General features: G+C 49.5%; 1 protein-coding gene across 1 annotated transcript; it reads right to left on the reverse strand.

The window, feature by feature from the left end:
* Positions 1–5,396: 5,396 nt before the first annotated feature.
* Cd207 (CD207 molecule) lies at positions 5,397–11,502 on the reverse strand. Its single transcript, XM_008824780.1, has 6 exons — positions 11,418–11,502; positions 11,218–11,334; positions 9,577–9,951; positions 8,266–8,417; positions 6,456–6,574; positions 5,397–5,547 (listed from the first exon to the last, which is right to left on the reverse strand). Exons 1-6 carry the CDS (start codon positions 11,500–11,502, stop codon positions 5,397–5,399), a joined length of 999 nt encoding a protein of 332 aa, XP_008823002.1.
* Positions 11,503–12,186: the final 684 nt, after the last annotated feature.

The following is a 12,186-nucleotide window of genomic DNA, read 5'->3' on the forward strand; positions in this document are numbered from 1 at the left end:
GGGAAGAAAAAGGAAAGTAAGAAAGTGCCTGGAGCCCCTTGGTTATTCATAATGTCAGTGAGTTCATGTCAGTGATATGATTTGGGTACCCTCTAGGATGATAGCTGCCTCCAGAAAGACCATATGTGATTAGAGGAAAAAGCCTCCACCTTCTTCCCCCACCCTCAGACATTCAGGTGGGGAGAAGGGCTGCAAAGGGAATCACAAGAATCTTGAACCAGGTAGGGCTCAAGATATAGCCTAGTTGCTAGAGGGTTTGCCTAGCATGCGTGAGACCCTGGATTCCATCCCCAGCAGCCTATAAACTAGGTATGGTAGTGTAGGTCTATAATCACAGAACTTGGGTGATAGAGGCAGGGAAGGGTCAGATGCTCAAAGTCATCCTCAGCTAATGAATTTGAGTCCAACCTGTGATACATGAGACCCTGTCTCCAAAAAATAAATAAAAATCTTGAACAAGGAGATGTAGGAGGGGACTCACTCAGATGACTAAGACACAGAGGCTACGGTGCTGACTCCTCTAAACCTTGCCCTGTGTCTTTTATGTTGTCCTTTCTAACAAACTCTAATAGTCAACCTAGTGTTTACTTAAGTTCTGTGGGTTGTTCTATCAACTTCACCCAGGTTGTCAGTTCGGGAAGGCAGAAGAGTAGATGATCACCAGGCAACCTGCTTGTCACAGATATCTGAAAAGGGGGAGTCTTGTGGGGCATGTCACTCAGCCTGTGGGGTCCGTACTAACTTGGGGAGGTAGCACCAGAATGGAGTCAAATTTCTGGGTGTACAGCTGGTGTCTAAGAGCTGCCTGATGCCCTGGAAAATCACAGGCTTGGTGTCAGAAGTGCTGTCTGGAAATAGCAAGCAGTCAGGAGAGGGATGTATTGAGGGGAATAGGAAGGGAGTTGGAGGGGGAAATGGAGGGTAGATAAAATCATATTTCATAGTATACATGAATGAAATTCCCTAGAATAAAGAAAAATTCTAAAGGGGCTGGAGAGACGGCTCAGCGTTTAAGAGCACTGGCTGTTCTTGCTGAAGACTAGAGTTTGAATTGCAGCACCCATATGTGTATGAGCGTATTGCCTGCATGTAGGTAAGTGCACCCACGTCGTGCAGTGCCCACGGAAGTCAGAAGAAGTCGTCGAATCCCCTGGAACTGGAGTTGCAGACAATTGTTAGCTGCCATGTGGGTGCTGGGATTCAAACCTGGGTCTTCTGCAAGAATAACCAGTGTTCTTAACCCCCGAGCCGTCTCTCCAGCTCCCGATTTAAAAAAAAAAAAAATTCTAAAATAAAAGGAAGAAGAATTAATAAATCCAGGGGCATGAATCACATCATAAATTAAAAAGAAAATACCAAGCAGGGTCCACCTCTATCTAAACTCCATTAGCAGATCATATCTATGCCAGTGGCAGCTCCAGTTTCTCAGAACTAACTCAAAAGAAACTGGTGAAGATCAGGCAGATGTGGTCTTGCTGAATGAGACCCTGTTCCAGAGGAACAGGAACTGACATGATGACACATGTCTGCAAAGCCAGCACCCGAGGAGCTAAGGCAGGAGGATCACCAAGCCTAAGGCCAGCCTGGACTACAAAGTGAGACCCTATCTCAAAAAAACAAAAGGAGCTGCTTCGGGACTTCCTGCTGTCACTGAGCCTAGAGAGAAGGGGACTCAGGCCTCCCAGGGGATAAAACATGGAGCTCTGTGGGGTTCTGTTCCCATCCCACTCAAGGAGAACCAGGAGCAGGGCCAATATTGCCACTGACCAGGCAACACACCCTTCCAAAGGCAGATTCTGGTCCCTCAGTCCCTTCCCCCCACTGCTTCTGAGGTTTCTGATCCTGTGGACAGGGATTACATTTGCTTTAACTTACAAAAATCTAACTCCACCTGCACCGCAACAGCCACTCTCACAGCTGCCGATTACAAGCTTGCAGGTGCCTTATCCCATCTCTGTGTGGTGTTTTCCTTAGGTCCTATGTTGCATTCCCATATCTTTTTCACAAGTCCTGGAGCCAGCCTCCCATAGGTCCCTGGGCACAGAGGAGCTGCTCTCCAGTGTTCAGTGCCTCTCTGAAAGGTGCAGCAAGGTCCTGCTGGGCACAGAGGAGCCTGTGCTATGACAGCTGCTGCCCATTCAGTGAGCAGCTCATGGTGGTGGATACGCAGGGTGGAGAGGGAATGGCAGCCATCATCCAACTCATGATGGTGTTTGTATGTACGTGTGTGGTGTGTGTGTGTGTGTGTGTGTGTGTGTGTGTGTGTGTGTGTAAGTGTGCTGGGGGAGGGAAGGGCACACACAGAGCCACTGGCTGTTGTTCAGCAGCTGCTGCCCATTCAGTGAGCAGCTCATGGTGGTGGATACGCAGGGTAGAGAGGGAATGGCAGCCATCATCCAACTCATGATGGTGTTTGTATGTACGTGTGTGGTGTGTGTGTGTGTGTGTGTGTGTGTGTGTGTGTGTGTGTAAAAGTCTGCTGGGGAAGGGAAGGGCACACACAGAGCCACTGGCTGTTGTTCATCTTTGATGTGTCTGTTGAAATCTGGCCTTCAGCGGGGATATGGAGACAGCACACTTTTCTGGGCCAGTCAGCAGCCAGCCCTGCCTGAACCCCAGCAGGGTCTGCCAAGCCCCTATCTAGGGGGCTAGGAGCCACAGGCAGGGTCTTCCAGGGCATGGCAGAGAGAGGAAAAGACTCATCTTGGTTTCTGTTCTCCCACAGGCAGGAAGGGTCAGGCTGGACCCAGCTCAGGAGCTATTCCCCCTGAGGTCCTAAGAAACTGAGAGGACCTCGAAAGCAGAACTTTGGGGATCCCTTGCTCAACAGAAGGGCAGGGTCCGGGCAGGCTATGTGCATTGTCCCAAAGGCTGTGGTCAGCAGGCATCTTCCCCATGGCCCTCTTCCCTATCCTCTCCCCCATCTACCTCCCCCCTCCCACCGAAGGTCCCAACTCTTGTGGTTCCCCCAGGAACACCATCTTAAGGGAAGGAAGCCTAGATGTTGCTCTGTCCTTGCCAAGAGGTTTGTCTGTTCAAGGTAGAGAAAAACAAAGGGGTCTTTTGCACATTAACACAAGGGGCATCACCCACAAGTTTGTTTTCCTGCCCCCACTACAGGTTCTCATGGGGCATGCTCCTGAGATCTGAGAGTTCATTTCTTTTAGTATTTTTTATTTGTTTACAATGCTAGGGACTGAACCCAGGGTGAATACCAAGCAAATGCTCTGCCATCAAGCCAAACTTCCCGTCCCAGAGACTGGTGAGTTCAGCAACTACAGACTGCAGCTTCAAACATTGACGAGTCAACACCAGACACCTCAGAGCTGGATGTTGTTGTCCCATCTGGTGGCTAAGTGCAACAGCTGATGAAAGCAAGGTGACGCAGTGCCCTGGCAGCTGCAGACTGACAACGGCTTCTGGCCTCAGGTAGCATATCCAGAACATATCCTGGACAACACCTTCCCTCACTCTCAGCCCAGCCCATATGCCTGAGGCTGGCTGGACCCAGACCCAGTCCCCAATTCCAGGACGAGCACTGGTTTGACATTAGCACCCCTTGCCCTGACTTTCCTCTTGGTTCCAGGGAGTAGCATGTGGCCCAGTCCTGGGTTTTTGTTAGAACTGTTGAAAAAGGGAAGTTCTTCCCTTCGAAGGTGCAGGGCCATGAGATCTAAGTATATGAGAGCTCAGAGCTGTGAGGTCTCACTCAGGGCTGTGAGTTCTTAGAGCTATGAAATCTCACCCGGGGCTATGAGGTCTCAGGGCTGTGAGGTTTCAGTCGGGGTTCTGGGGTCTTGGGACTATGAGATAATAGGGCTGCTAATGGTTCATTCACCTTGATATTTTCTGGTTCATTTTTCCCCCAGAGAAATAATTTGATTCCCCAGCTCATGTCTTCCCACCAGGAGCAACCACAGATCCATGACTGGCCTCCTCTTCACCCCAGTAGTCAGTGAGGGATTGCTTACTCTGCAAAGCACATGACACCTATGGGACAGATGAGACTAAGGGACAGACAAGTCAGGCATGCTCGTAGTCCAGGGGAGAAGAAAATCCCAAGTTCTGTGGGGCCCCATGGAGTGACACCTAGGAGCACAGCCCCAGCGAGGTAGTGGGAGGCTGGCAAGGAATTTCAATGAGAAAAGAATGACACGCCCCACCCAGGATGAGCTGGGCCTGCTGAAGGGTTTCCTAGGCTGTCAAGGAAGGGAAGCCCATGAAGTTGAAAGCAGAGTGGAGGGCAGCTGGTCCCACTGGGGTACCCATCCCTGGGTGAGGCCTTTGGGAGACTCAAGGATGTCCTGGCCATAAACAGAAGCCTGTGCTCTCAGCTCTTACCCCTTTGTGCTTGGAACAGTACCTTGCTAGTCATACCCTGCAGACCATATTGGTTTGCTGGTCATACTCTACTGGTCACACGCTGCTGGTTTGACCAGAGCATCCTTTCCTCAGAACCCAGCTTATACCTGGCTCCCTCCTGCATGCTCTCTGATGCCCCTGTTGGTAGCCCTTGCCTGTAGGCCCACCTTGGCCACTGGACTCAGGATTCAGACCTATGCCTGGGAACCCAGCCTATGTAAGGTGTGCAGAACTCTCTAAGGCTTGTCCCTGGGAACAGAGCTAGAGAACAGAAAGCTGACAGACAGTCTAGGAAGTCTAAGAAGAGACCAGCAAGGTAGTGGCATTGTAAGCCTTGCTCTATTTAATTCACATTAAAAACTGCAGACAAACACTGCTCATGATTGGTGGTATTACCAAGGTCAGACCATCCCTATTCCTTGTTGTTTTTTACCTTCCAACTGTAGGTGTCCTAAATGTACCCCAAAACTTCATGCACCAGGAATGAAAACATGCATTCAGGCAAAGGCCTTGACCCAGAGGTATTTAAACAGAAAGAGGAATTCCTCTGCATGGGCTGCAAGAAGAGAGGTGAACAGGCAGGGAAGGAGACCAGCCTGCTGAGGGAAGGGCTGAGCCTGTGTGGTTGAAGAGGGAGGGGAGAGCCAGCTCAGCTCCACAGGGGACCCTGCCAGGCCTATCTTCACTGGGTTAGCTCACTCAAGAGGAAAAGGAATTCAGACTTCAGAGTAAGTGATAGGGGCAATGGAATATGATGTGGAACAGAGCTATTCCCCAGGAAGGGACAGCCAGAGGCCTCCTGCCAGGAACCCTAAACAGGCATTGTTGGATCAACCAGGAAAAGCCCCGAGTAGCAATATGAAGAATATCACTTGGTTGGCCTGAAGCAAGACAGATGTACTCCAGGGTATGTTTGGGACAATTTTCAAGTAAGAAAAACTTAAGGTGCAAAGTGATCTTGGAGTGCGAGGAGAGGCATTTCTTCAAGCTTGACAAGTGCTGCAGCCTAATGGCAAGCCCGTGGCCCTGTCCTATCACAGATCTGAGTGGGTGTAGGGCTGCTTACAGATGAAAAGGAGCTTGTCGTCGCAGGATGCGTCATTCCAGGACTGGAGAGAAGACACTCTGATATTGACACAATGTTCATTATTCCCCACATTGTTGGGCTCACCTGGAATCCAGAACCTACCAATAGAGAAAACAGAAAGGGTTCCTTGTATACCTGGGAGAGTGCTTACCTAGCATACACAAAGTCCTGGGTTTGATCCCCAGCACCACACAAATTTGGTGTGGTGGTGCACACCAGTAATAGCAGCAGTTGAAGGTGGGAGCATGAGTATCAGAAGTTCAAGGTCATCTTCAACTACATGCAAGCTTGAAGCCAGCCTGGGATACGTGAGATGCTGTCTCAAAAACGAGATATGTCAGGGGCCAGCAAGATGGTTCAGTAGGTAAAAATGCTTGCCACCACATGATGGAAGGAGAGAACCGACTCCCACAAGTTGTACACATATGCACTGGCACATACAAAATAAAGTTTCATTGTAAAAACTTGATAGTGAGTTCTTTCTGGCTGGTGAGATGGCTCAGCAGATAAAGGCCCTCACTACACAAGCATGGAGACCTGAGTTGAATCCCCTGAACCCAAATAAATATAGAAGGAGAGAACTGACTCTCCGAACCTGTCCTCTGTCTTCCACACATGCATTATGCACACACAATAATAATAAGTAAATAATTTTTGATGAGTTATTTTAATTCCAGTTTCTATCTCAGTGACAACAATGCAAGTTTTTGCTTCCAGGCCCAAGAAGGGGCTCAGAAGACCCCAACTCTAAGCCTCTAGTTATACCCCCACCCCCATGTTCTTAACCCCTCACAAGCCTGCATAGTTTTGGGCTTAGGTGGAATTCTCCCCATGCCATCTGGGTAGAAGGCCTTGCTGCTAAGCCCCACAGAGCACAGAGGTTCCTGAGTTGCCTCCAGTGCTCCCTCTGCGCTGGAACAGGGCCAAAGCACAGCCACTGCTCATTGCACTCCTGGGAACCCCCACACAGCAGGTCAGACTAGAAAGGAGGATGCAGCAGACTCACCTCCCACTTTGCTGTTTGTTGAATGGTGTCTCATCCACCCAGTACCAGTTCCCTTCACTGCCCGCTTTGGTCAGGCCTATCCAGTGTGGAAGCCCATCCGTAGTTTTGTAAAGAAACTCCTGTAGGGAAAAGAGAGTGAGCAGAGACCCAGCCGCCACTACACTTTGAGCACCTACTAGTGTGAGTATTCCTCATTTGTTCCCAGTAACCACAGCCCCTGGCCTCAGAGATGCCCCCAAGACTCACAGGTACGATGTTTTCCCTCAAGTTCCCTCGTATCCTTGCCTGGAGCCCAGAGCCCACTTCCAAATCCTAGCTGTTCTTCGCTCTCCAACTAACAAACTCAGGTTTCAGGCTTTCTGCCTCTGGAGAAGCAGGTGCTGGAACAAGGGATACTCTGCCTGCAGGACATGGTAGCAGGTACCTTCAATCCCAGCACTCTGGGGGCTGAGACTAGAGGATTGAGAGTTCAAGGATAGCCTGGGCTACATAGTGAGATGCTGTCTCAAAAGAAAAAACAAAAAACAGGAAAACACAGCTAAACTTTAGACAGGAGTGCCGAGAGAATGGCTTGAATGACAACACCTTAATTCCACGAACCCTTAAACGTCTTAAATGTGCCAGACACTATAAGGCCTTCTGTGCCTCCCTCCTTTATTCTCTGAGGTGAGCACTCTTACCATATACCTCACATCAATTCATTGAAGATGAGGCCTGGCAAAAGCAACTCATCTCCCCAGGGCTCTAGGACAAGTTTGATGGCAGGATGCGACACTTGGTTACTACAAAGCTTGGGCTAGCACCTGTTTTACTCCCCTACCTCTCAGATAGACAAGCCCAGTCCTGACTCTGCCTCACAGGAAGGCTTCCTGAGTCCTGAAGTATCGTTAATGCTGCTCACGAATATTTCTGTTTTCTGGCACATGGAAAGAGCTCCCCTTCCTGCCCCCTTTGAAGCTAGCAGGACTGTGTGACTTGCTTTCAACAGGAACATGAGCAGAAGTGACATGCTATTTCAGGGCAGAATCTTTAGCAGTCAATGTAGTTTGCCATGCTCCCTTCTGCTTCAGCAAACTGTGGATGGTGTTGAAATGAACCCTTCTTTGACTTAGGCCCTTGATACCCACAATGGGCAGAACCCTCTTACTCCCCCTTGCAAGACTTGCAGCATACGTGAGAAATAAGCCTTGAGGAAGGGCTGCAGAGATAGCCCAGTGCGTAAGAGCACTTGCTGTGAAAGCATGAGGACCTGAGTTCAAATCCCCAGCACCCACATAATCCCAGTGCCACAGAAGGCAGCCAGAATTGCTGGGGCTTGCCAGTCACCAGCCTAGGTCCAAATTCAATGAGAGACCCTGTCTCAAGGAATGAGGTGGGGAGTGATAAAGCAAGACATTCAGTGTCCTCCTCTGGCCTCCAGCATGCCTGGGCACCCACATTCACATGCACATAAGCCAAACATATACCACAAACACACACACACACACACACACACACACAAATACATACACCCCATGCACACACACTCAGATATACCACACACATACACCACTTACATATACATCACACACAAATACCACTCACACACACATAGACCACACACTCACACAAACATACCCCACTCACTCACACACATACCCCACATACATACACCACACACATGTGCACACGTGCACACACACACACACACACACACACAAGAAATAAGCCTTTATCTTTAGGTCGTGGACAGTTAGGGAATTTTTGTTACTGCAACATAATCCTGTCCACCCTCCTTGATGCCCCCTTCACAAGCCTGTAATGCACTCACCTGCTCTGACTCTGAGGTCACAGAGGTCAGATGAGCTTTCCTAGATATGCAGAACTGCTCAGCACTGTACCAGGTCTTTGGGGTGTGTGAAAAGTAATAGAAGTTCTCCTTGAAGTACTTCCAGCCTTGAGACACCATCCGAAGAATGTCATCTGGAGAACAGGGACTGAGGGTGACCATGGTGCTCCTGGCTTTGCTGGATCCTTGCTGAGGACCCAGTGCTCAACGGCATCCCAGGACCAGCAGCAGTCCTTGGGTTCCTACATTAGAGATAAGGGACACTCTCTTGGATCCCAAAAGTCTGAGACATGGATAGAGCCTCTAGAGCTAGAGAAAGGACAGTGAGAGGGAACAGCGTGAGAGGTACACAAGGGTCCATGAACCCTGAGCCCTGGCTCGCAACAAGGAACTGCATAGGAAGAAGTGAGGTGCAGGCCAGGTATAACATACATTATATTAGTAAATTGTCATGTCATGTCATGTCATGAGAAGATGGCTCTGGAAGTCGGTTTGCCTCTCATTTCAGACCCAAGTATGTTTGCCTCAAAGTGTCCTCCAATGTCTGGGATGGACTGGCCCCTCTAATTCTGTGACAGGAGAGGAAGAGAACAGCAAAACAGCCCAAGAGTAAAAACACTGCACCCTTGAGAACAGCCAGAAGGTAAACCATTTCCAGCAGATGTTATTGTTTATCTCATGCTATAAAAGTGCCTGCAGCAGGGGGCAGTGGAGGGGGGGAGAAGCGGGAATTTCAGCCATGGGAAGCTCTGCCAGGAGAGAAAGCTCATCCAGGAACTTCAGCTGACTGCTTCAACTTCCCTAGTCGGTTTCTGCTGGATGTCGGTGAACCCCAAGTTGATGAAATCTCTACCTGCTGTTAATTGTCCTTTCGCTTGGTAGTCTCTTTGGATGGGACACTCTGCTCTGCCCGGGACCCTCTCTATTGGGAATTTCAGCTGACTGATGATGTTTTACTCTCTGTCTATCTATCTTTCATTTGATGTTTATTCTTTTACATTTGGCTTGGTATATTCTTAATAAGCTCACTCACTCAAAACCAAAATTTTTGCTATTGTAGATAGTTCTCCCGACCTAATGCCATCACACTCTGCACCTCAGTACGAGGACCCAAGCTGGGCCTAGTGTCTTCTCTCCTTGCTGCCCCTGAGTCCTTCCAATCCTCTCTCTTTAGCTTTCTAGTTCACCTTTCTCCTCCATTTCCTGCCCTCCCACAAGTCAGATGGCTTCAAGCCTGAGGCGCAGTCTTGAGGCCACTGGGCATCCTGCTATATAATCTTTTAAGTCACTTACTTTGTCCTTTGAGCAGCTTGCTGAGGTTCTCCAAACTGCTTTGCAGTCCTCTGACCTTTGCATTCAAGGCGCTGGCTTTGTCCAGATCTCTTTTTACCTCTGGGATTTGAGCATTGAGATGATCAACCTCTTCCCAATTTCTTGTTAAGCCCTGAATCTGAGCACTGGCCCTCTCAACGATGGCCCCTAGGGACAGAATCTGAGATTGCACCCGGTTGAGGCTGGCATTCACCATCTGGATCTGAACTTCAGCCACCTGCACACGGCCACTTTTACTCAGGAGGTCAGAACTCAGGTTGCTGAAGTTGTCCACATGACCTCTCAACACTTGGGCATCTCTCTTCACATCTGATATTTTGCCCAACAACCAAGGATCTGGAGTTAAGAAAGTCAGGAGGTCAGTTGAGGGGGTCCTTAGAGGTGGAAGTGGGGTGTTGTCAAGAGGAAGGAAGGGGAAGTGTCAGGATCAAGCTTCCCTAAGAGCCAGAACAGTTTAAAGAGCAGCCACCTACCCTCTAGTCCTATTCACTAATGTACAATATGCATGGTGGGTGCCACTATGTATCAGAAACCCTGGATGGCACAGGCAGAGAGAAGATGGACAAAGATCTAGAGGCCTCATGAGCAGAGGCAGCTGGGAGAGCCCATCTTTGAATTTCCTTAGCGGTCAGGGTGAGCTTGGTAAAGGGGTGCCCTCAGCTACTCACTCATCACGTTCCCCATCAGTGGGTCCCCTCTAGGCCCATGGGTTGGTCCCCAGCTGCCTCCTTTCAGAGACCCCTATAGAGTCATCAGCTAGGGCAGCATGCGCCTCCTTTGTGTGTTGACAGCCTGCTCTGCAGCCATGAGAAGGGCCAGCCATGCAGCTCTAGAGTACAGGTGGCAGGGGCCGGGGGGGAGGGAGAATGTTAAGCCACTCCTGCCTTTCCCTGGCCTGATTCACACTCTACTCAGATCACAGATTCAGGTACCAAAAATAAACCAAGAACCACCAAAAGAATTCCATGGAAAACCAGAGGTCTGGGGGGGGTGCTACTGAGAATCTGAGACCCTGTATGTTATGGGCTATGACAAGCCAAAACATTACCTCAGTCTACTTTCTGGAGACTTGGCAGAAGGGACAAAGGTATGACTGAAGGAGAGACCAAGAAGTTTCTGAAGAGGAATAGGAAGTCTCCATGCACAAAGGTCTGGATGGGAGAGTGAAGAGCACATGAAGGCTTCCAGCCAGGATCCCAAGTCAGAAGATCGGCCGACTTAGTGGCTAGGTTCTCCATCTGCTCAGTGGGGACTCACACAGGGAATCGGTCCCTAACAAAGTCCAGAGAAATTACACTAGTTGTTGGGAGCTGTCCACAAGTCTCTGAATTCAAGGGGCTCAGAGCCATGAAGTAACAGGGGGCTAGGGAGGGAAGTGGCAGGGATGGAAAGCTGGTGATTGTTTCCTGGGGCTGAAGAGTGTACCCTTGGGCACAGACCTACAGGCCCCGGAGTCAGTTGGAAAATCCCCCTATACTAGAAAGGAAGGAACAGTAGATCCCTGAAACACCATAGACTGGAGACACTCAGAAGAGCAGAGAAGAGGTCTACATCCTCAAAGACCCAGTGACTTTGGGGAAGGATGGCGAACTGAAGACTTACAGAAAACAGCCTGAAGCACAATGGAGGTGACCAGAACCAGCGACAGGCAGATGAAGGCCACACGAGCGGTGAGAGGTTTCCTCAGACCTGGAGACAGATCTGGCTTGGAAGGAAGATCTAGAAAGAGATACAGGTTTGTTAGGACCAGTGAAGGATGGGATTGGGCACAGGATGGAGTGGGTAGAATGGCTGGTACTTGCCTCGGGGCCAAAGGGAGATGTTCTGTTTGTCCACGGTGAAGTGGGCATCGGGGACCTCCTGCTCCTTCATCTCACCCTGGGGCATAAGTGCTTTCTAGTTGCCTATTTCCCCAAGAGCCTTTTATCCAGAAAAAAACAGGAAATGAGTCCCAAAAGCAAGTCAGTGTGTCATGCTGAAGTTCCCCATTCCTGGTGTAGACACCTTGCCCTGCTGAGACCATAGCTTTGTCCTCTCCTCAATGGTCTGGACTTTCAGGAGGAAGCCACCTGACCTTCCCTGAGACAAAGAAACTTGAATCATCTTGTCCTAAGGCTATTGTGTTTCTCTTATAAATATCCCCTCATTCATCACCCATCCATCACCCCTCCATCCATCTATCACCCATCCACCATCTGTCCATCACCCATCCATTTACCCCATAAATCACACTAGGTACTTAACATAGGACCATAGAGACAACTGCTCACCTTCTCACTCAGGCAGTTCACAGTCTTATAGGAAAGCCAGGTCCAAGCAAGTAAATTACAGTTCAAAGTGGTGAACATGGTAATTTGTACCTGAGGAAGTACAGGGGATAGATTGATGGGGGGTACCAGTTGAGGGATGAGCATATTCATGTGTGGGGGAAAATGGAATGCTAGGAAAACCATAAACGGCTCTGGTCTATGTGCGTGTGACATACGTGATAGGAAAGGGCATGGGGCTAAAGAGGTACCTGGGGTTAGGTCATAAGGTTCTTTTTGGATCCATTAAGGATACTGACCTCTT

This window comes from Nannospalax galili, unplaced genomic scaffold (genome assembly GCF_000622305.1).
Source record: "Nannospalax galili isolate Female #2095 unplaced genomic scaffold, S.galili_v1.0 scaffold389, whole genome shotgun sequence".
Lineage (NCBI taxonomy): Eukaryota > Metazoa > Chordata > Mammalia > Rodentia > Spalacidae > Nannospalax > Nannospalax galili.

Excerpts from the sequence above, each read along its gene's own strand:
- Cd207 (XM_008824780.1), bottom strand. The coding sequence starts at position 11,502 with ATGCCCCAGGGTGAGATGAAGGAGCAGGAGGTCCCCGATGCCCACTTC. Across the intron at positions 11,335-11,417 it reads CATCTCCCTTTGGCCCCGAG|ATCTTCCTTCCAAGCCAGAT; the intron begins GCAAGTACCAGC and ends ATCTCTTTCTAG. Across the intron at positions 5,548-6,455 it reads AACAAACAGCAAAGTGGGAG|GTTCTGGATTCCAGGTGAGC; the intron begins GTGAGTCTGCTG and ends CTCTATTGGTAG.